Below are 25,593 nucleotides of genomic sequence, written 5' to 3' on the forward strand. Positions count from 1 at the left end.
GAGATGACACACAGGTATATACTATTTACAGGGGAGATGACACACAGGTATATACTATATACAGGAGGAGATGACACACAGATATATACTATATACAGGAGAGATGACATACAGGTATATACTATATAGAGGAGGAGATGACATACAGGTACATACTACATACAGGAGGAGATGACATACAGGTATATACTATATACAGGAGGAGATGACACACAGGTATATACTATATACAGGAGAAGATTACCTACAGGTATATAGTATATACAGGAGGAGATGACATACAGGTATATGCTATGTATAGGAGGAGATGACATACAGGTATATACTATATACAGGAGGAGATGACACACAAATATATACTATATATAGGAGGAGATGACATACAGGTATATACTATATACAGGGGAGATAACACACAGCAGGTATATACTATATACAGGGGAGATGACATACAGGTATATACTATATACAGGAGATGACATACAGGTGTATACTATATATAAGGGAGATGACAAACATGTATATACTGAGGTGAAAATGAGAGGTGTGAGGTGAAAATGAAAAGGTGTGAGTGCAAAATGAGAGGAGTGAGGGAAAATAGTGGAGTGATCGGAAAATGACAGATGTGAGGTCGAAATGACAAGTGTTAGGGGGGAATGAGAGGAGTGAGGGCAAAATAAGAGGAGTGAGGGGGAAAATGAGAGATGTGAGGGGGAAAATGAAAGATGTGATGGGGAAAATGAGAGGCGTGATGGGAAAATAAGAGAAGTGAGGTGCTATAACTAACCACAAATATTTACTATGCCCAGGCAATGCCGGGCTCTTCAGCTAGTCTAATATATAAAGCTGAATGTGTGTGTGTATGTCCGGGATTGGCATCTGTACCGTCGCAGCTACAGCCGCAAAATTTTGCACAGTCACACGTCTGGACCCTGAGAGCGTCATAGGCTATGTTGTGAGGCGAAATTTTAACCCCGAGCGTTCCAATTCACCAAACAATTTTGCCCCTATCTACATAATGGGGAACAAGTGAAAGGAAAAGTGTTGGAGGCAAATTGACAGCTGCCAGATGTGAACAAGGGGAACTTAAAGAGTGAGAGCGATGGCGCCAAAGAGTATATACTGTACAGTTGCTAAGGTGGGACCCCGACATGGGATACTCACCACACACGGGGATATGAACACACACACAAAAGTCGCCACTCAAAACTCGCCACGCGCAAAACTCACCACATGCAAAACTAGGCTCACACAAAACTCGCCACACGTGCAAAACTCACCTCATGGAAAACTCGCCACACGCAAAACTTGCACACGCGGAAAAATTGCCACATGCACAAAAGTTGCAACACATGCAAAAGTTGCCTCACACAAAACTTGCACATACTCAAAAGGCACCACACATAAAACTCGCCATGCCCAAAACTCGCAATGCGCAAAACTTGCTGCACACAACTTGCTACACTAACCTGTCACATGCAACTCGACACACAAAAAGTTGCTACACATGTCGCCACACAAAACTCATCTCACAAAAGTCGCTACACGCATGTCGCCACACGCAACTTAACACACACAACTTGACACATGAAACTCGCCCTAAAACACACACAAGTCTGGTATTATCCTTCAAAAATAAAAATCTGCTAAATAAGCAGACAAACTACAAGAGCAACAACTGTACCATATAGGAAATACGGCAGCTGTCAGTCACATGACCTGTCTATTATGTGTATGTGTGAGCTAATATACACTGCCAGGGGGAGGGCTTCCTGTTGGCTGGGGATTTATCAGGCTGACAATTTAGCTTACAAATACTGAGGTAAAAATACTGAGCAAATAATGTGTGAACGAGGTCTAATACAGGAGATGACACACAGATATATACTATATACAGGAGGAGATGACACACAGGTATATACTATATACAGGAGGAGATGACACACAGGTATACACTATATACAGGAGGAGATGACACACTGGTATATACTATATACAGGGGAGATGACATACAGGTACATACTATATACAGGGGAGATGACACACAGGTATATACTATATACAGGGGAGATGACACACAGGTATATATTATATACAGGGGAGATGACACAGGTATATACTATATACAGGAGGAGATAACATACAGGTACATACTATATACAAGAGGAGATGACATACAGGTACATACTATATACAGGGGAGATGACACACGGGTATATACTATTGTCAGGACTCTGAACATTTGTATTACCTTTTGTGCATTACTGCCCTTTTCCAAGATGGCGTCTTTGGTCTCATGTGCACTGTGTCTTCCTGCTATAAAACTCCACCCCAGCCTTCAGTTATCTCTGACCATGGAGTACAGTTCACTTCAAGATTCTGGAAGGGGTTTTGCTCTGCACTCAATATTAATGTCTGTCTCTTTTCCGCTTACCATCCCCAGACAAATGGTCAGACTGAGCGGACCAACCAGACACTGGAACAATATCTAAGATGCTATGTCAGAAATCTCCAGGATGATTGGTTGGAGTTGCTGCCGTTAGCCAAATTTTCATATAACAATTCTCAGAGCGCCTCCACTAAATTTACACCTTTCTTTGCCAATCCGGGTTATCATCTGTGTATCTTACCTAGGTCTCCAATTAATTCTCCGGTTCCGGCAGTGGAGGAAAGGCTGACTGCGCTGAGGCAAAATCTGGAGGTTCTGAAGGAATCCCTGACCACAGCTCAAGAATGTTATAAGAGATCGGCTGATAGATTCCGTAAACCTGCACCCATGTTCAAGGTAGGAGATTCCGTGTGGTTAGCAACTAAGAATCTGAAGTTAAACATTCCTTCACAAAAACTTGGACAGAAATTCATTGGCCCCTTCAAGATCAACGGTATTGTGAGCTCTGTGGCCTGCTGGCTGAAACTGCCTACGACTATGAAGGTACACCCAGTTTTTCATGTATCTTTACTAAAGCCTGTATCTCCTAAAACCTTCCAGGGGCGTGTGGTGCCACCTCCGCAGCCTGTGGTGATTGATGGGCAAGAACAATTTGTGGTGGAGGAAATTATTGATTCCAGGACTCGCAGGAATCGGCTCCAATATCTGATAAAATGGCAGGGATATCCCTCTGAGGAAGACTCTTGGGAACCTGTGGAAAACATCAATGCCCAACAGAAGATTTCTCGTTTTCATCAGAGATTCCCTGAGAAACCAGGTCCAGAATCGTCCTGAGGACGCTTCTAAGGAGGGAGTAATGTCAGGATTCTGAACATTTTTATTACCTTTTGTGCATTACTGCTCTTTTCCAAGATGGCGTCTTTGGTCTCATGTGCACTGTGTCTTCCTGCTATAAAACTCCACCCCAGCCTTCAGTCTGTGCTAGAGTATTCGGCCTTGCATCCAGCTCCTGACTCTAGTGACTCCCTGGCTATATACCTGCTCCTGTGAACCTGTGTGGTGATCCTGCTACTCTGTTCTGAGTTCCTGCTGCATACACCAGTTTCCAGTAATCCTCCTTCATCTGCTGCTCGTGTTTACTTCCATCTGCATTTGCTGGACATGTAAGCTGTTGCTGCTATACTTAAACCTGAGATTATCACCCAGGCCTTCCTGGTTGAGATAAGACATTGCTTGAACTGCCTTATAAGCATATCTATCTGTGATTGGACTAAAACAAGGACTTATTCGTGTCAAGTATCCTCAAGAATAACTGTGCTTCATAGACTTTCTGCGTGATTGCATTTTCCTCTGAAGTTCCCTATAGACTGCTAAGCTGCATTTAATATTTACACCAAGTGTTGTGGACCTGAGTTTCTCTCTGCACCTGTTTGAATCACCGTGTGATAATATAGACTTTACCACTTATAAAACTGTGTCCTGTAGTTGTCTTGTTCCACGCAAAGAGTCTCCTGAGTTATTCCCTATAATTATTACAACTATACACAGGGGAGGTGACACACAGATATATACTATATACAGGGGAGATGACACAAGTATATACTATATACAGGAGGAGATGACACACAGATATATACTATATACAGGAGGAGATGACACACAGATACATACTATATACAGGAGAAGATGACACACAGGTATATACTATATACAGGAGGAGATGACACACAGGTATATACTATATACAGGAGGAGATGACATACAGGTACATACTATATACAGGAGATGACACACAGGTACATACTATATACAGGAGCAGATGACACACAGGTATATACTATATACAGAAGGAGATGACTTACAGGTTATACTATATACAGGAGGAGATGACACACGTATATACTATATACAGAAGATGACATACAGGTATATACTATATAAAAGAGGAGATGACACATAGGTATATAGAGGAGGAGATGACATACATCAGGTATATACTATATACAGGAGATAACATACAGGTATATACTATATATAGGAGGAGATGACATAGGGGTATATAGTATATACAGAAGAGATGACATACAGGTATATACTATATATAGGAGGAGATGACACATAGGTACAGTATATACAATATACAGGAGGAGATGACATACAGCAGGTATATACTATTTACAAGGGAGATGATATACAGGTATATACTATATACAGGAGATGACATACAGGTGTATACTATATATAAGGGAGATGACAAACATGTATATACTGAGGGGAAAATGAGAGGTGTGAGGTGAAAATGAGGGGTGTGAAGTGAAAATGAAAAGGTGTGAGTGCAAAATGAGTGAGGGAAAATAGTGGAGTGATCGGAAAATGACAGATGTGAGGTCGAAATGACAAGTGTTAGGGGGGAATGAGAGGAGTGAAGGGGCAATGAGAGGAGTGAGGGGGAAAATAAGAGGAGTGAGGGGGAAAATGAGAGGTGTAAGAGAGAAAATGAGAGATGTGAGGAGGAAAATGAGAGGCGTGATGGGAAAATAAGAGAAGTGAGGTGCTATAACTAACCACAGATATTTACTATGCCCAGGCAACGCCGGGCTCTTCAGCTAGTGTTGATATATATGGCATAAGGCCACTTGTGGCTTGTTTAAATATTTACGGTATAGTTATCAACATATGGGTATCAGTGTATTTTACATGAGATCTGCTTTTAGATCGGAGGTACTTTTACATCATTATGGATTGTGTATGATGGTCTGAGGTTTTTATCTCTTTGATACAAATAAAATGATATATATTTTTTGAACTCAACATTTTTGTGGCCTGTCTAATATTTTTTGGGGGGGTCCTTGTGTGTTTATCATATTTGAAATTTGTTCTTGGTAAATTGGTTAATGGACTAATATGTATACCTGTATTGTCATTGGTAGGAACCATGTGTGCATAGCAATGACTATGCAGGGAGGAAGTGGAAAGAGCATCCTATCAGCGCACATGTGGGAAGTCACTGGAGCGGAAGTCACCAGCGCCTGCGCAGAAGATCCCTGAATGCAGTGCCCATAGAAGGGAGGAAAAGGTATGGATTTTTGAGGAAGTACAGGGCGCAGGCGCGGGATTCCAGTGCCGTAACTGATGCTGATGGGAGGGGGGAAGTATTACAATGAAGACAAAAAGCTGGTATTCCTTATAGCACCCCACACCCCGGAGCCTGGAAGAATGGAAGAAATCATTAGCATAAATACAGAATATAACATTTCTCAACATCAAGACCATTGATATGATCATACAGGTAGGACTAGTTTAACATTTCTATTACCTGTATGCCCATATTAATAGGTCATATACATTCCCAGGGGTCTGCCTCTGTCTCTAGTTCCTGTATTGGCTTAGTCCTGTTTTGTCTCACCCATTATCGACCTGGCTTGCCTTCTCGTTTATCCTGATCTCTCCACTCCTGACCTACACTACTTATTCTGAACCTGTGCTGCCTGCCCCGACCTTGGACCATTTGACCTCACTTTTATCTCGTCACCTTATACCAGAGTCTCTAACCCTCCGGTCAGCTGTTGCAGTCCCAGGGAGTGCCATGGAAGGGCACCTGGTGTCTACCGCCGGCCCAGCCTATCCTCACCATCAGAGGCTCTAGTGAATACCCCCGTAGACACCTAGTCACAATCTTTCAGGATAAACAGGCCCATGGTGCAGTGGGCCCACACCCACCAGCGTTCCAAAGGAGATTTATCACAATCAAGCAAGATGCTATGTTTTGTGATTACACAACTACTTAGTAATATACCCATGGCATGACCCTTTAATCAACATGAATTAACCAGCTGGCACACCCAAATTATTTGGCAATGTTTAGCCAGAACCTGCTTGGCCATGCTCATTATTACTCAGCAAATGACAAATTGATGGAACTGCCTATCAGTAGTGGTGTAATCATTTCTTGGCAACACCAAGTTGGAGTTCTCAAATATGCCAATTTCTTTATTTTTCTCCCCTATGCAAATTCTCAAATGAAAGCATTTGAGGTTGGAAACCATACGACCATTTATTTAATACTATGCTGAATTTTTTCACAGTAACAACGCTCTAAAGTGTGTAAAACTGCCTGTTGTAAATTTCAGCTTTCAGCAGAATTGTCATGAACAATTTTACTTTGAACCGAACAACTGTTATCTGAATCACATTATGGAGGATGGGTAGAGAACTGATACAAGCAACATATTCTAAACAATTTTTCACAGTTATAATGTTCTAAAACAGGTAAGATGGCCTGTTGCAAATGTAATCTTTCAGCAGAATCATCATGACTTGTTTTTCATTCGACTAAGAGCAACCATTATCTGATTCACAATATGCAGGATTACAGGTAGAGAACTGTTTTACTTCTGACCCAAATTCTAACAATATAGCATCATCTGCTCTCTGCTCTGCCCTCTGAGTCTACAGCATAAGCCTGCAGCTTTTGTATTCTCCAACGCCGCTGACAGAGATCCTCCCAGATTGCTCTACAAATATGCTCATTCAGCTCTGATAATAGTACATGTTATTCTGACATTAATAAAATAAGAGATAAGCTTCTGGCAGGCAGCCCTGACCCCACATATGTCTCAGGGGAAAACAATGCAACTAACCCTTGCTTCAACTCCTAGGAAGTATTATGACAGGCTTCTAAGTTTCAGCTATAAGGGATAGCAATTGGGCTTCCTTATATTTAGAGCTTCCAAAAAACTTGAATGGAGATATGTGTAGCGCCCCCTCCACCGCCGCAGGGCCGAGGGGTACCCGGTACCGGGCCTCTGAGTCTCTGCTTCTGGGGTTGTCACGGCGGCTAGGCCCCGGTCCGTGACCCTGCCGTGGGGCGCACAGTAGAATGCAAGGTGTGGGTGTTGGTAGAAATGATAGCGATGTAGCGGTGCAGTTGTGGGGTGCAGGTCGCGGTAAATAACAAGGACACCAGGTTGCAGTCTCTTTACCTCTTTACTGGAGATCTCTGAGTCCTCAGTCCAGAACACGGTTCACCAGGCTACGCAAGTCCAGCCGGACCAATGGCACCTCCAGAGTCCTCCTCTCAGGTGGAAATCTGTGCCTTCCTTCTAGCGCTATGTGTTGTAGTCCTTCCCTGCTGTGCTCACGGAAAGTGACCCCACAACGGTTGTGTCTGTTTCTTAAGTTCCCTCACAACTCGATTTGATGTTCCTCTGTAATCCACCCCTCCCTGTATTCAGGTTGGAATGGCACCCGTTTGTCAGGTAGGCCTGGAGTTCTTCCGGGACCCTAGAGACGCCCCTCTCCCGCAATTGCCCCCCAAGACTTCATAGGTGATATGTGGTAGACAGCCCGCCTGAGACCGACTGTCCTGCCGCTGTTTGGAGTATGGCTTGAAGCTGTATTCTAATCCACTCCCTCGGCGTTCCGGCCACCGGTAATGCGCCTCAGCAGGGTGCTGCCTCTTTCAACAAAACCCCTGCTGGTATTCTCCTTCTGCTTGATCTCGTTTCTCACTCAGCACAATCTGCCTCGCTTCTAGTCCTTTCTTGGGCACCGCCGCTAAGCTGAGCAGGCACGGTCCCGTTACGTTCTCTCAATGCCAAGCCTCTGCCAGGATCCCACCCCTGGCAGAGACCCTACAGTCTCTCCCTTCACAACACCCTCTGCCACAGGGTGTTGCTCTGTTCAATCCCGTCAGCGTTCTCTCTCTAACTTCCTGCCTGACCCCCAGTTTACCCACTATGGTGGGGAGTGGCCTAATGAATAGCACCCTTAGCTCCCCCCGGAGGCCCGGCTGTGAAACATATTGGTGTCTGTGATACCTGATTGGAGGAACTCCTTCAGTGCCATCGAACGTACCATGGCTCCCCTTAGTGGCAGAGCCACAGTACTGCAACGACCAGGACTCTGGGGCGCTGCATATGCATGACTCAATACTGAGCATGTATGACCACCACTCCTATAGACATTGAATGGAGTAGTACTAAGCATGTGCGACCACCGCTCCTATAGACAGTGAATGTAACAGTACTGAGCATGTGCAACCACCAGACCTATAGACAGTGATTCGAGCAGTACTAAGCATGTGCCACCACCTCTCCTATGGACTGTAAATGGAGCAGTACTAAGCATGTGCAACTACTGCTCCTAAAGACAGTGATTGGAGCAGTATTAAGCATGTGCACTCACCGCTCCTACAGACAGTGATTGGAGAGGTACTAAGCATGTGCGACCACCAAACCTATAGACAATGAATGGAGCAGTGCTAAGCATGTGTGACCACCGCTCCTATAGACAGTGTTTGGAGCAGTACTAAGCATGTTCGACCACCGCTCCAATAGACAGTGATTGGAGCAGTACTAAGCATGTGTGTTCACCACTCCTATAGACAGTGATTGGAGCAGTACTAAGCATGTGTGTTCACCACTCCTATAGACAGTGATTGGAGCAGTACTAAGCATGTGCGACCACCTCTCCTATAGACAGTGATTGGAGCAGTACTAAGCATGAGCGACCACCTCTCCTATAGACAGTGATTGTGCAGCGCCCCAGAGTCCTGGTCGTTGCAGTAACGTCGCTCTGCCGCTAAGGGGGGTGATGGTACGTCTGATGGCACTAAAAGAGTTCACCTGACCAGGTATCACAGTCACACATTACACTTCACACTCCGGCCACCAGGGGGAGCAAAGGTCCTATCTACTAGGCCACTCCTCACACATGGGTAAAACTGGGGGTTGGATAGGAAGTTAGGCAGAAAGTAGCTGGGGAGAGTTTGAGAGAGGACCTGTCAGAGGTGGGATCCTGACAGCGGCCTAACACAGCCAGATCGTTACGGAGCCATGCCTGTACCGTATAGCGGCAGACTCCTAAGAAAGGACACGAAGTGAAGTATATTGTGGAGAAGTGAGAAACGGGATCACAGCACAAGGGAGATAGAACCAGAAGGAGTCGTGCCCCGAGATCGGCAACATCCTTCTGAGGCGCGTAGCTGGTGGCCGGAACACCGAGGAAGTAATAGACTCTACGCTTTACTTTGAACTACGGCAGGGCAGTTAACTCTAGGTTGGCTGCCTCACCTTTTACACCTAATGAAGACAACGGAGGCAATTGTGGGAGAGGGGCATCTCTAGGGTCCCTATAAAATAACTCCAGGCCTACCCCGTCATACGGGTGCGTCCTATCCATATCATCTGGGGGACGGAGAGAAAGAACAGAAACATACATGACAGTTGTGAGGACTATCCCGTGGTGCTCAGCAGGGAAGTACTACAACACCCAGGCGCTGGTAGGAAGGCCACTGATTTCCACCTGCAAAGGGAACTCTGGATGTGCCTTCGGACCGGCCGGTCTCAGCCAGCCCTGTTAGCAGTGCTCTGGATTGCGGATGCCAAAGCCTTCAGTAAAAAGGTAAAGAGACTGCAACCCTGTGTCCTCGTTACTTACTGTAACTTACACCGTCACCTACACCTTTCATTGGGCGCCCCTTAGCAGGGCCACGGACCGAGTCGGGCCACCGTGACATCCCTAGAACCGTGAGACCCGGTTCCCAGTAACCCGCTGCCCTGCGTTTGGGGGCCGCTCCAATTGGAGCAGTACTAAGCTTGTGTGTTCACCACTCCTATAGACAGTGATTGGAGCAGTACTAAGCATCTGCGACCACCTCTCCTATAGACAGTGATTGGAGCAGTACTAAGCATGTGTGTTCACCACTCCTATAGATAGTGATTGGAGCAGTACTAAGCATGTTCGACCATCGCTCCTATAGACAGTGATTGGAGCAGTACTAAGCATGTGTGACCACCTCTCCTATAGACAGTGATTGGAGCAGTACTAAGCATGTTCGACCACCTCTCCTATAGACAGTGATTGGAGCAGTACTAAGCATGTTCGACCACCGCTCCTATAGACAGTGATTGGAGCAGTACTAAGCGTCTGCGACCACCTCTCCTATAGACAGTGATTGGAGCAGTACTAAGCAAGTGCACTCATCGCTCCTATAGGCAGTGAAAGAAGCAGTACTATGCATGTTCGACCACCGCTCCTATAGACAGTGATTAGAGCAGTACTAAGCATGTGCACTCACCTCTCCTACAGGCAGTGATTGGAGCAGTACTAAGCATGTTCGACCACCGCTCCTATAGACAGTGATTGGAGCAGTACTAAGCATGTGCGACCACCGCTCCTATAGACAGTAATTGGAGCAGTACTAAGCATGTGCAACCACCACTCCTATAGGCAGTGATTGGAGCAGTACTAAGCATGTGCGACCACCACTCCTATAGGCAGTGATTGGAGCAGAACTAAGCATGTGCGACCACCACTCCTATAGGCAGTGATTGGAGCAGAACTAAGCATGTGCGACCACCAATCCTATAGGCAGTGATTGGAGCAGTACTAAGCATGTGCGACCACCGCTCCTATAGACAGTAATTGGAGCAGTACTAAGCATGTGCGACCACCACTCCTATAGACAGTGATTGGAGAAGTACTAAGCATGTGTGTTTACCACTCCTATAGACAGTGATTGGAGCAGTACTAAGCATGTGTGACCACCGCTCCTATAGACAGTGATTGGAGCAGTACTAAGCATCTGCGACCACCTCTCCTATAGACAGTGATTGGAGCAGTACTAAGCATGTGTGACCACCGCTCCTATAGACAGTGATTGGAGCAGTACTAAGCAAGTGCACTCATCGCTCCTATAGGCAGTGAAAGAAGCAGTACTATGCATGTTCGACCACCGCTCCTATAGACAGTGATTAGAGCAGTACTAAGCATGTGCACTCACCTCTCCTACAGGCAGTGATTGGAGCAGTACTAAGCATGTTCGACCACCGCTCCTATAGACAGTGATTGGAGCAGTACTAAGCATGTGCGACCACCGCTCCTATAGACAGTAATTGGAGCAGTACTAAGCATGTGCAACCACCACTCCTATAGGCAGTGATTGGAGCAGTACTAAGCATGTGCGACCACCACTCCTATAGGCAGTGATTGGAGCAGAACTAAGCATGTGCGACCACCACTCCTATAGGCAGTGATTGGAGCAGAACTAAGCATGTGCGACCACCAATCCTATAGGCAGTGATTGGAGCAGTACTAAGCATGTGCGACCACCGCTCCTATAGACAGTAATTGGAGCAGTACTAAGCATGTGCGACCACCACTCCTATAGACAGTGATTGGAGAAGTACTAAGCATGTGTGTTTACCACTCCTATAGACAGTGATTGGAGCAGTACTAAGCATGTGTGACCACCGCTCCTATAGACAGTGATTGGAGCAGTACTAAGCATCTGCGACCACCTCTCCTATAGACAGTGATTGGAGCAGTACTAAGCATGTGTGACCACCGCTCCTATAGACAGTGATTGGAGCAGTACTAAGCATGTGTGACCATCGCTCCAATAGACAGTGATTGGAGCAGTACTAAGCATGTGTGACCACCGCTCCTATAGACAGTGATTGGAGCAGTACTAAGCATCTGCGACCACCTCTCCTATAGACAGTGATTGGAGCAGTACTAAGCATGTGTGACCACCGCTCCTATAGACAGTGATTGGAGCAGTACTAAGCATGTGTGACCATCGCTCCTATAGACAGTGATTGGAGCAGTACTAAGCATCTGCGACCACCTCTCCTATAGACAGTGATTGGAGAAGTACTAAGCATGTTCGACCACTGCTCCTAAAGGCAGTGAAATAATCAGTACTATGCAAGTTCGACCACCACTCCTATAGACAGTGATTGGAGCAGTGCTAATCATGTGTCACCACCGCTCCTATAGACTGTGAAAGAAGCAGTACTAAGCATGTGCGACCACCGCTCCTATAGACTGTGAAAGAAGCAGTACTAAGCATGTGCGACCAACACTCATATAGACAGTGATTGGAGCAGTACTAAGCATGTGCAACCAGTGATAGGAGTTTTAGTGCGAGTGTGCGGTCTACGGTGTTTGGAGCAGTACTGAGTAGGGTTGAGCGAAACGGATCGGACAAATTCAAAAATCGCCGACTTTCGACAAAGTCAGGTTTCATGAAACCCGACCCGATCATAGTATGGGATCGGCCATGAGGTCGGTGATCTTCGCGCCAAAGTCGCGTTTCATATGACGTGCTCAGCGCCATTTCTCAGCCAATGAAGGAGGACGCAGAATGTGGGCAGCGTGATGACATAGGTCTCGGTCCCCACCATCTTAGAGAAGGGCATGACACGGATTGGCTTGCTTTCTGCGGCATCACAGGGGCTATAAAGGGGTGTGCACGCCGACCGCCATCTTACTTCTACCGATCTTAGCATAGGGAGAGGTTGCTGCAGCTTCGTCAGAAGAAGGGACATAGTTAGAGAGGGAAGATTAACCCCCAAACTGCTTGTGCTGTAGCGATTTCCACTGTCCAACACCACCTTTGTTTTGCAGGGACAGTGGAGGCTATATCTTTGTGCATTAGCTCTGTAGCATATTAGGCTGCCTTATAAGGCTCCCTGATAGCTGCATTGCTGTTTGTACGCTGCTGTGCAAACCAACTGCTTTTTTAAAAGCAAAAATCCTGTTGCTCCTTTCTGCACTCTTATCTTGTTTATTTGTCCACACTTTTGTGTGCAGCAGTCCTTTTTATTGCTGCCATACTTGTCCTGAGATCATTGTAGGGAGATTGAAATTGTACTACAGTCCTTGTATTTTTTCATATATCTTCCAGCCACTTTCTGCCACTCACATTGCGTTGTTTTATACACTGTGCCTGAGTTTTGGTTCAATGTCCAAAAAAAAAAAAGTGAGATTGAAATTCTCACAAAGTGGATATACGTCAGTCCTCTTAGTTTGTGGTGTATCAGACAGCCACTTGTTGCCACTCACGTTGCATTGTTTTATACACTGGGCCTGAGTTTGGGTTCAGTCTCCCCCCCAAAAAAGGGAGATTTAAATTCTCAACAATTTTATATACACCTTCTACCTTGTTTAACAGTACCGTATAACGGTTGTTATTTTGGTTAGATTTTCCCAAAAATGAGGAAGTCTGGTGGAAGAGGCCATGGGCGGTCATTGCCAGCTGGTACTGATGGTGATGGTGGAGCATATGGTGGTAGTGGGAAAAGCAAAATAGCACCTAAGGCTGGAGGTGTTGAGCCAGCGTCATCATCTGGCTACACAAGGCCTCGAAGACTCCCTTATCTGGGAGTAGGAAAACAGCTTTTAAAGCCGGAGCAGCAGGAAAAAGTTTTGGCTTTCCTTGCTGACTCAGCCTCTAGCTCTTTCGCCTCCTCTACAGAAAGTTCCAAATATAAAAGCAGCGAGTCGTCAGTGGATGCACCCAGTCAGGAACAAGTCGCTTCCTTGTGTCCTTCACCCAAACCAAAAGTGAAGGATGCGTCAGGCGACACTACAGGTTACTCCATAAAGCTCTTTACACATACCGTGCCTGGGTTAGAAAGGGAAATTGTTAACTGCCCATTATAAGATGAATTGGACATGGAGTGCACTAATGCACAGCCACAGCTAGATTATTATGCTGTTCCATTGACTCAGATCACTATATTGCCCTCGCAGTGTACTGAGCCAGAATCTGACCCTGATGAGACTATGGTGCCCCGTCCTGAACGCTATAGCACCTTACACGGTGACACAGAGGAAGGTGCACATGACACTGAAGAGGAGGTGATAGATGACCCAGTTGTTGACCCAGATTGGCAGCCATTGGGGGAAGAGGGTGCCGCTGCCAGTAGCTCAGAAGCGGAGGAGGATGATCCGCAGCAACCATCTACATCGCAACAGCTGTCATCTGGTAGGCCCGTACCTGGCCAAAAACGTGTGTGAAAAACAGTTTTAGGACAGCGTGGCCATCCGGTGAAAGTAGCACAGCGTGCAATGCCTGAAAAGGTATTCCATAGTAGGATGAGTGGAGTGTGGCAATTTTTTAACCAAGATCCGAATGATCAGTGCAAAGTTATCTGTAAGAAATGCTCAAAGACCTTTAGCAGAGGGAAGAATCTTCAAAATTTAAATACAACATGCATGCGTAGACATTTAACCAGCATGCACTTGCAAGCCTGGACTAACTACCAAATGTCACGTACCGTTAGTGCACCTGCTCAGAATGAAGGTAGTCAGCAACGCTACATTGCTTCCCTCACTGTAAGCCCACTGGTTAGGACACTACCAGCAGCAAATGTGGAGATGTCGTCACAAGGCCAAAGCAGTCAGGGAATCACAAGGTTATTGGTAGGAAACACTGTATTTAGGCCAACATCAAGAATACCATCACCAACCCTCTGTCAATCCACCATGACCACCACCACCACCACCGCTAGTTCCACCATGTGCAGCTCTCCAGTCCAGCTCACCCTACAAGAGACTCTCGTTAGGAAAAGAAAGTACTCATCCTCTCATCCGCGTACACAGGGTTTGAAAGCCCACATTGCTAGACTAATCTCGTTAGAGATGATGTCCTACCGGTTGGTTGAAAGTGAAGCTTTCAAAGCCCTAATGGCCTACGCAGTACCACACTATGACCTACCCAGTCGGCACTTCTTTGCGAGAAAAGCCATCCCAGCCCTCCATCAGCATGTCAAAGACCGCATTGTCCATGCACTGAGGCAATCAGAAAGGTGCACCTCACAACAGATGCATGGACCAGTAGGCATGGCCAGGGACGTTACGTGTCCATCACGGCGCATTGGGTTAATGTGGTGGATGTAGGGTCCACAGAGGACAGCCATAGTGGGACAGTTCTGCCTAGCCCACGGTCTAGGAAACAGTTGGCTGTAGGCATTCGCCACCCCTCCACCTCCTCCTCCAGAAGCGAAAGCTCATCCACAGAGCGCAGTCGCACGACCACTCCATCCGCAGCTGCCAGTGTTGCACACGAGGTGTCCCGTTATCGAACAGCTAGTAGTAAGCGTCAGCAGGCTGTGTTACAAATGAAGAGTTTGGGCGACAACAGACACCGCGAAAGTACTGGCCGAGTACTTGCAGCAAGAAACTTAGTCATGGCTGGGCAGTGTACATCTTGAGGCAGGCAAGGTAGTCAGTGATAACGGAAGGAATTTTATGGCTGCCATAGCCCTTGCAGAACTGAAGCACATACCTTGCCTGGCTCACACCTTGAACCTGGTGGTGCAGTGCTTCCTTTAAAATTTATCCAGGGTTACCAGCCCTGCTCCTGAAGGTGCGAAGACTTTGCTCGCACATCCGCCGGTTGTCCGTACACTCCAGCCATATGCTGAACCATCAGCGATTGCTGAATCTTCCCCAGCACTGCCTAATAATTGAAGTTGCAACAAGGTGGAACTCCACACTGCACATGCTTCAGAGGCTGTGCGAACAGAGGCGTGCTGTAATTTATTTGTGGGAGGATACACATACACGGCAGGCACTTGGATGGCAGACATGGAGTTGTCTGGTGTGCAGTGGTCGAAGCTACAAGACCTCTGTCAAGTCCTTCAGTGTTTTGAGGAATGCACACGGCTGGTAAGTGCAGACGACGCCATCATAAGCATGAGCATCCCACTAATGCGTTTGCTGATGCAAAGTTTGACGCACATTAAGGAGCAGGCGTCTGCAGCCGAAGTGGAGGGAAGCCTTGATGACAGTCAGCCATTGTAAGCTCAGGGAACTCTCCTGGACGAGGTGGCGGACGAAGAGGAAGAGGAGGAGGATGGGGATGAATATTTATGGGAGGAGGATGCTTCTCAGGGGGCAATAGAAACTGGTGGCGTTGCAAGGTCAGGTACAGGGTTTTTGTGGGACACAAGTGATGTTGATTTGCAAGAAAGTGCTCCTCAACCCAGCACAAGCAGTGAATTGACACCTGGAACATTGGCCCACATGGCTGAGTATGCCTTGCGTATCCTAAAAAGGGACCCCCGCATTATCAAAATGATGACCGATGACGATTACTGGTTGGCCTGCCTCCTGCATCTATGATATAAAGGTAAATTACAAATATCATGCCACATGAGAACCTTGAGCAAATATTGGCTACCAAACAAGCAACTCTTGTAGACCGTTTGGTTCAGGCATTCCCAGCACACAGCGGCGGTGATGGTTCTCACACGAGCCGTAGTGGGCAACATGGCAGAGGTGTTAGAGGTGCACCAATCTGAAGTGGCGTTGGACAGAGGGGTTTTATGACCAGGTTGTGGAGTAATTTCGCAACGACCGCTGACACGACAGGTACTGCTGCATCGATTCAAAGTGACAGGAGACAGCATTTTTCCAGTATGGTTACAAACTACTTTTCTGCCCTTATCGATGATCTCTCTCACAGGTCATTCCCCTTTGATTACTGGGCATCTAAAATAGACACCTGGCCTGAATTGGCAGAATATGCATTACAGGAGCTCGCATGCCCTGCTGCTAGTGTGCTATCAGAAAGAGTATTCAGTGCTGCTGGTTCAATACTGACCGAAAAAAGGACAAGTCCGGCTACCCGAAATGTTGATGATCTGACCTTCATTAAAATGAACCAATCATGGATTTCAAATTATTTGGCCCCACCTTCCCTTGCTGACACATAGCTTGCCTGAAAAATGTCTTGCTTTTGGCCCCCTCTTACTTACTTCTCCAATTCCTCCATTTGCAGCTACTGAATGTCCACCATAGCCATTTTTATACCTCTCTAAGTGGGCTGACTCCCCCCACAGGGCCGTGTTCACCACTTGGTACAAGCCCCCGTGCGAGTGCCGTTTGCCTGGACCGGTGGGTGTGCCCACTCTTGGGAGACGGCACTGGCACAAGGTTCCTCATAGTACAATGAAGTGTCTCTGACGGTGGTGGTACACAACCAACGTCAGACACACCGTCGTAATATGAGGGGCACTGTGCCAGTACCGCCGCCCACAAGAGAGTGTTCCCCCCAGCTCGAACAGTGCTCTACCACTTGCAATACTTACCTCTCCCTGCTCCACCACTGTGTAGTCTGGGCTGTTAAATCCTTCAATGGCACTGCCAATACAAATTTGTTGAAATGATAGATAGATAGTTAAAATATACAGGGGCCCTGGCCTCCATTTAGACCAGTTAATACTTTGTGCCTACTACCACTGTCTGCTACTCAGCAGAGGAGCCCACCCCTGTACCTAGCTATGGCACCTGTTTATTTATGAAAAAAATTTTGACAGATATTTAGCCTACTTACTTATTTGGGCCTACTCACTGTGTCAGCCTCCCCTTACAATTGTCCTCCGCTGAACAAAGCAATGCCACCAGTTTAGTCCTGTTACCATTTTTGAACTGCATTTAGCCTACTTACTTATTTGGGCCTACTCACTGTGTCAGCCTCTCCTTACAATTGTCCTCCGCTGAACAAAGCAATGCCGCCAGTTTAGTCCTGTTACCATTTTTGAACTGCATTTAACCTACTTACTTATTTGGGCCTACTCACTGTGTCAGCCACTCCTTACATTTGTCCTCCGCTGATCAAAGCAACGCCGCCAGTTTAGTCCTGTTACTACATTTGAACTGCATTTAGCCCACTTTATTATTTGGGCCTATATCTGTGTTTCCTCCTCATCCTGCCCATTGCCCAGCCACTGCTAGATGAGTCTGCTGGTACATTGACCCAGACCACTACATTCCCCTTGCACTCTACACAGCCAGAATCTGACCCTGCTGAAAGTCAGGTTCCCCTTCCCGTATACTATACCACCTTACACGGGGACAAAGAGGAAGGTGCAGATGAAAGTGCAGGTTCCTTCATCAGGTGGGGGGCATACTTGTTGGCGATGTCACTGGCACAGGGCCCCTCATGCTACACAAAAGTGTCTCTGCTGGTGGGAGGCGCCACCCGCCATCAAACACACTGCCGTACTATGAGGGGCCCTGTGCCAGTGCCAATGCCAACGAGTGGGCCCTCACTGCTTGCTCAGGATCACAGCACTTCCAAAGTTGAAATACTTACCTCTCCCTGCTCCATTCCCGTGACGTATTCTGCGTTTCCTGGGCCCACGAAAAACTTGAGCCAGCCCTACCCCCCCACAACTTTAGCCAAATGACCCCAAGTTTTCAATGCCTAACTATTATTATAAAGTAAATAAAGATTGACAAACTTCAGTAATAAGAATTGATGTTTTTGGCATTAAAATGGGCACTGTATGTGTTTTCCTGTCCTCCACTCTCTGACGACTTTGATTCCCCATTGACTTGCATTGGGTTTCGTGTTTCAGTCGGCCCCCGACTTTATGTAATAATCGGCCGATTTCACCCGACCCGACTTGACAAAGTCGGGTTTCGCGAAACCCGACTCGATCCTAAAAAAGTAAAAGTCGCTCAACTCTAGTACTGAGCATGTGCGACCACCTCTCCTATAGACGTGATTGGAGCAGTACTGAGCATGTGTGGCCTCTACCTCTTCATGCACACAGGGAGCCTCGTTCTGATAGGTATTATATTTTCTTTACAGATCGCACTTAACAATACAACCTTGAAAAGTTCCCTGGCAAGTTCAGCTCTTACACCAGAGGTGAGCCCACAGTCTCAGTCATGGCTTCAGGCTTTGTAGAAGAATACCGCACCACACCTGTCAATCACTAAGCTCTTCTATATATAGACAAGTGTGGAATTCATCCGACACGGAAAAAAAGAACATAATACAGTGATGTAGACACAGAGGCCACTGGGAGGTGGAGCGGAATAGTCCTTCATTTAGGAAGACCGGATGTTTTTTATGACCTGAAAGTGATTGCTGCAACCAGAACTAGCTCAGTCGCAGCAGTTTAACCCCTTAAATGCTGCAGTGTTAAAAGGCGTCCATCAATTCTGAAGACCTTCGGACCCCTCATCCATGGAGGAGGTCGGGACCATACGGGGCAAAGTTACTACATTGCAATTTACCCAAAGTTAAGCGATTTTTCAATATTGACAAATAAACAAAATGAAAATATAGCAAATTATTAACCCCCGAAAAACAATTGTTTGATTTGCTATTAACTAGGGGCATTTCTGTAACCTGAGTACGTCACAATAAAGACTGTCGTGTTACTTTTGCATCGGATCGAAGAGAGTGCAGTGAATTCGTCAGCTTGATATCTGAAGGGCGAAACATCATTCAATCAAATTTCCAATGCATTCAAATTTTTTTTCCTTTAAATAAAAGCATAAAAACAAAAAACACAGAGCGTAACTACGCTTTTTTTCCGTCCATTTCAAGAAAATTCTCCCATGCGACAATGTTGACGGAAAAATTAAAATAAAACAAGTTACGAAGGAAAAACGAAATTGCAAAAATGAAAGCTTTCCCGTTCCTTAAGAGGTTAGGGAGGAATGCCAGAACCAGAATAGCACAAAATTTTCAGATGAGAAAAAGGAAAATATACGCTCGTCTGATTGGCAAGGACTAGTGATGAACGAACATGCTCAGATAAGGTGTTATCTGAGCATGCTCAGGTGCTAACTGAATGTATTCGACGTGCTCGAAAAATATGTTCGAGTCCCCGCGGCTGCATGTCTCGCGGCTGCTCGACATGTGCAACACATGCAGGGATTCCCTAACAAACGGGCAATCCCTCCTTGTGCTGTGCTGTCGAACAGCCATGAGATATGCAGCTGCAGGGACTTGAACATATTTTTCGAGAACGCTGAAGTCACTCCATTAGGATCCGAGCATGCTCAGATAACACCTTATCCGAGTACGTTGGCTCATCACTAGTAAGCATACTGCAGATTTACTGCAGAGCAACAGTTTACTTCTCCAGAACAGGGTTTACAGATATGCAAGTGGAAACAACCCCTGTTCACATTTATGGCACTTTCAATGCTAGAAATTTCAGCCCAAACAAATCTGACTGATTAATAGATAAGGGTATGTGCAGACGTTAAGTATTTGTTGCAGACATTTTGACATAATTTGTGCATGTCTTGGCAGGAATAAAGGTGCATAAAATAGACGCATTTTATACATGCGTTTTTGGTTCAGATTTTGGTTGAAATCTGCAGCAAAATCGCTGAAAGGATTGACATGCGGTAAATTTACTTCTGCACCAAATCTGCAATTAAAAAATAAGCAATGTGTGCATGAGGCTTCAGGATTCTCATTCACTTTATTAAGAAAAAGGAAATCTGCACAGAGAAACAGCAACAAAAACATGACAAGTCTGCACAGAAAAAGAGAGACAAAAATGTAACAGATCTGGGCAGAAAAAGACAAAAAGGTGACAAATCTGCAGAGAAAAAGAGACAAAAATGTAACAGATCTGGGCAGAAAAAGACAAAAAGGTGACAAATCTGCAGAGAAAAAGAGAAAAAAAAATGTAACAGATCTGGGCAGAAAAAGAGACAAAAATGTAATAAATCTGAGCATAAAAAGAGTGAGAAATATGGGACAAATCTGTGCTGAAGAAAGCGACAAAAAGGTAACAAGTCTGCACATAAAAATGCAACAAAAATGTAACAAATCAGTACAGAAAAAAAGCAACAAAAATGTGACAAATCTGCATATAAAAAAGCATCAAAAATGTAACAAAAATGCACAGAAAAAAACGTGACAAAAATGTGACTAATCTGCTCAGAAAAAAGCTACAAAAATGTGACAAATCTGCAACGTGTGCACAGGCCCTTAAGCTCTTAGAGGTGCATGTACTGTACCTGTGTAATGTGGTATGTAAATATTTACCAACTTTTGCATCTGAGCCATTATTTAGAGGCAAACAATGTATGCGATCAGTGGAGCAAAATGACCGACCTCCTGTGCAATCAAAAGTAACAGCCATGGCAGAATGGATAATGGATTTTCTATCGGGGCAGGTTGTCCTACAGTGTCAGATGTAGCAGAGCCGAGTCATGAACAGTTTTGTGCACAATGTTTACCAGCAGTCCTATGTAAATGTATAATAAGTGCTGAAAATGCAGCTCAGCTCTGCCACATCTCTACATTTACAAAGTGTGATGCCCTCTCATCTGGAGACACCCACCTGAGTAGTACGATGACAACGGCGACACCATCATGGTCATATACTGGGGGCTGTAGAATTTTCTGCTCCATTCAGAATAGTCATAGGCGGGTTTCACGACCGTCGTCTCCTCTTTGGGCGATGGAAGAAATTTTCTCTTTCTCAGGGGTAAACAGGTTTGGTCTTTATATAGTCCAGGTTCTTCACAAGAGCCAAGTTTGAAGCCATTCATTTGTTTTGTATTCTCCAGTTTCACCTCCTTCAGTGGCTCCAATCCCCTCAATGGTCCATCTCTTGTCCAATAACCTGGTGGACTTTTTGGGATGGCGTCCAACATGGTTGTCCTAATGCTGAGGTCCAGAGGTGAAGGTGAGGTGTCCATGCCTGCTGCAGAATGGTTGGGTTGGTTGTCCATGGGATGTCACTCCATGAAGAGTTGCCACTTTAGAAGTCTCCACTAGGTATGATGATACAATGTAACACTTTAGTTTTCTCCTCCCCTGCTCTCCACCTTCTCTTATCTCTTCCCCCTCCCCTTTTAATACTTATTTGGGGTAATCACCACCTTGTCCTTTCATTCTATCCTTTCCAGTTCTCCTGTTGCTCTCACTGTCCCATCACTCTTACATCTACTTGGGTGGTCCTCCATTCTTCCTCAATGCACTGGCAACACCAGGAACATCTCACGTCTTCTAACCTCTCCTCTGGTCTTCACACAGTAGCTTCACTTCCCTGCATATATTTTCTAACTGCACTGAACTATGGACTCCTTCTTTCTTTTGGTTGATCCCCTTTTAATCTTCTAGCTGAGTCCCCTCTTCTTTCTCTCCTCTTCCCTAGTGTTTCCTTAACCTCACACTCCCCTGGTGTCCTCTCTAAAGTCTTCACATTGTCAGTCTGTAGGAAATGCTCTGAGTCAGGGACTTCCCCACACTCATATACACACCCAGGTGCTTTCACACCCAATTCCCTGAAGTGCTCCTCCCCTACGTGAAAAAAAGGAAACCAGGAAGACGAAGGGGGGCATTCTTATACAATATAAACAAAAAAAACCCTATCGCTTACTTTAGCTCGCCTGGCTTCTTAAAAATCCTCATTCCAGCACATCACGTCCTTATTAACTCTTACGCTGCAGATCATCTTCCTCCTCCTCTTCTATTATCTTCCTTCTCCTCTTCTATCATGTAATTATATACATTTCTTCATTTAGAGGTTGAAACTTCCCCATACCTCTCATTCCGCTTCTCAATCAACTATTCAAAGAATTATAACAATTGTCTCTCACACCCATCCAGGCAAAACCTTTGCACACACTTAACTTGATAAGGTCACAAACAGGCATGTAGCAAATTCATAGCACAAGTCTGCTAGACTTCAGTCTGCAGTGTGATTTCTAGAAGTGTGTTCTAAAAGTGTGGATTACATTAGAATTAAAACCTGAAAGATGTATACAGACTGTGCCCTGCTACCTGCCACCATCGCACTCTAACAAGCATCTCTATTCTTCCAACAGGTATGTTCACCCACCCAGTCCACCCAGCTCTCCTGCTGTCTGTCTGTGAAGTGCACATAGTACATCACCCAGCTTTGCGCATAGACTTTCCTCTGCTCCTAGCATTGTGATGGTATGCCTTTCAGCTAACCCCCAACTTACTCTGTGATATTTATGACCTTGTTTACTTGGTCTTGATTGTATGCATCTGGTCCACCCTTAATTCTCTCACCAAGATGAGCAGAGACCACTCCTCTCTGCTCCACACCTGAACGCACTTAGTTTTCCATATATTGCATAGCACAAGTCTGCTAGACTTCAGTCTGCAGTGTGATTTCTAGAAGTGTGTTCTAAAAGTGTGGATTACATTAGAATTAAAACCTGAATTGAACCTGAAGGGAACTGGCCAGGCACTGCAAACAATGTTTCTGTTTGTTGTCACTTTTACCCCTATAATCTTTCACTTTCTGCTACCTCCCCCAATCCCCACACCAAGTAAGGAACTGTTCAGCTCCTCTTCAATCCTCCCCATCCATCTCACCTCCTCCTCAGAACTGTTCCTTAACATACAATCCTCTGTCTCAAAGCACAGGCAGCCCCCTCACGCTCTCTCCAGCTCCCACCTGCTAACACTATCTCTGCTCCTTCTCACTGCTGGTGATATCTCTCCAAATCCTGGTCCTCCTCACCACATTCCCACAGTCATTTCTACCTCCCATCCACGCTCCATCACAAACTTCCGTAACCTCTCTAACCTTATACCCATTCGCCCAGCCCCCGCTTCCCCAGTCCCACTAACAGGAGCTCTGTGGAACGCTCGCTCTGTCTGTAACAAGCTTTCATACATCCATGATCTTTTTGTTACTACCAAACTTTCCTTCCTCGCCATCACCGAAACCTGGCTCACCCCTTCTGACACAGCCTCTCCTGCTGCACTCTCTTACGGTGGCTTCCACCTTTCTCACACACCCCGCCCCAGCAGCAAGCATGGTGGAGGAGTTGGTTTTCTCCTGTCAGATAACTGCTCCTTCACCCCAATCCCACTGCCACACTCTGTTACCCTCCCTTCCTTTGAGGTGCACTCTGTGCGCATCTACTCCCCCTCCAACCTCCAACTGGCTGTCATTTACCGCCCCCCAGGGCCAGCCACCATCTTCTTTGACCACTTCACCACCTGGCTACTTCATTTCCTTTCTGCAGACATCCCCACTATCATCATGGGCGATTTCAACATCCCCATTGACACTTCCCTCTCAGCTGCCACTAAACTTCTATCTCTCTCTTCCTCCTTCAGCCTCACTCAATGGTCTTCTGCAGCCACTCACAAAGATGGTCACACACTGGATCTCATCTTCACCCACCTCTGCTCCCTATCTAACCTCTCTAACTCACCTCTTCCTCTCTGACCACAACCTTCTCACATTCTCATCTCTCTCCACTCCATGTCTAGAGTCCCCACCCCACAAACTTTCACACCCTCGCAGAAATCTTAAACATCTTGACCTACATTCATTCTCTGAATCCCTCCTCCCTCTCACAGACATAAGTTCCATACACAATGCGGATGACGCTGCCGCTCTATATAACACCACAATAGCTATAGCTTTGGAATCCGCTGCCCCACTTACACATACCAAAGCTCGCAAAATCAACAGACAGCCCTGGCACACCAGCCTGACCAAAGAACTGAGGCGAGCTTCCAGGGCTGCTGAGCGCAGATGGAAAAGATCCCACTCCAACGACCACTTAATCGCATTCAAACAGTCCCTCACTACTTTCAAGACCGCACTCGCCACAGCTAAACAAACCTACTTCTCATCTCTCATATCCTCCCTGTCTCACAACCCTAAACAGTTATTCAACACCTTCAAATCTCTCCTCCGTCCCCCAGCACCTCCTCCCTCCTCACTTATCTCTGCTGAAGACTTTGCCTCATTCTTCAAGCAGAAGATTGATAACATCAGAAACAGTTTTGGTCAACAAGCCCCAGAGCCCTTCCTCCCAACTTCCCTACCCTCCACCTCCAAAACCAACTACTCCACCATTACAGAAGATCAACTCGCCACTCTACTCTCAAGATCGCATCTCACCACCTGTGCACTTGACCCGCTCCCATCCCACCTCATCCCAAACCTCACCACAATCTTCATCCCAACCCTAACCCATCTCTTCAACCTATCACTAACAACTGGTGTTTTCCCCTCAAGCTTTAAACATGCCTCCATCACACCTATCCTCAAAAAGCCCTCTCTTGACCCATCCTCTGTATCTAGCTATCGCCCTATATCACTTCTCCCCTATGCCTCAAAACTACTGGAACAACACGTCTACCTTGAACTGTCCTCCCATCTCTCTTCTTGCTCCCTCTTTGACCGCTTACAATCTGGCTTCCGGTCACACCATTCCACTGAAACTGCGCTAACTAAGGTCACCAATGACCTCTTAACCGCCAAGAGCAAGCGACACTACTCTGTTCTCCTCCTCCTCGACCTGTCGGTTGCCTTTGACACAGTGGACCATTCCCTATTATTACAGACCCTCTCATCCCTTGGCATCACAGACTTGGCCCTATCCTGGATCTCATCATACCTAACAGACCGGACATTCAGCGTCTCCCACTCACACACCACCTCCTCACCTCGCCCCCTATCTGTCGGAGTCCCACAAGGTTCAGTCCTTGGGCCCCTGCTCTGCTCCATTTACACCTTTGGCCTGGGACAGCTCATAGAATCTCATGGCTTTCAGTATCACCTCTATGCTGATGACACACAGATCTACATCTCTGGACCAGATATCACCTCCCTACTAACCAGAATCCCTCAATGTCTGTCCAC

General features: G+C 46.1%; 2 protein-coding genes across 5 annotated transcripts in view; one reads left to right on the forward strand and one right to left on the reverse strand.

Moving 5' to 3' along the window:
* Positions 1-22,179, reverse strand: part of BCL3 (BCL3 transcription coactivator) — an 89,537-nt gene extending 67,358 nt beyond the window's left edge. For 2 of the 3 annotated variants that reach the window (XM_077259841.1, XM_077259844.1), the window contains exon 1: positions 21,289-22,157. In XM_077259841.1, the coding sequence (XP_077115956.1) occupies positions 21,289-21,682 (394 nt within the window). In that variant the 5' untranslated portion in view covers positions 21,683-22,157. Of the gene's footprint in view, positions 1-21,288 lie in introns of all 3 variants that reach the window. The other variant, XM_077259842.1, reaches the window with a different exon arrangement.
* Positions 22,180-22,641: 462 nt separating this feature from the next.
* Positions 22,642-25,593, forward strand: part of LOC143770329 (cell adhesion molecule CEACAM16-like) — a 101,356-nt gene continuing 98,404 nt past the window's right edge. For both annotated transcript variants that reach the window (XM_077259845.1, XM_077259849.1), the window contains exon 1: positions 22,642-22,780. The gene's annotated coding sequence lies outside the window, so the exon portion shown is untranslated. The remainder of the gene's footprint in view (positions 22,781-25,593) is intronic.

The sequence above is a fragment of the Ranitomeya variabilis genome, chromosome 4, assembly GCF_051348905.1.
Source record: "Ranitomeya variabilis isolate aRanVar5 chromosome 4, aRanVar5.hap1, whole genome shotgun sequence".
Lineage (NCBI taxonomy): Eukaryota > Metazoa > Chordata > Amphibia > Anura > Dendrobatidae > Ranitomeya > Ranitomeya variabilis.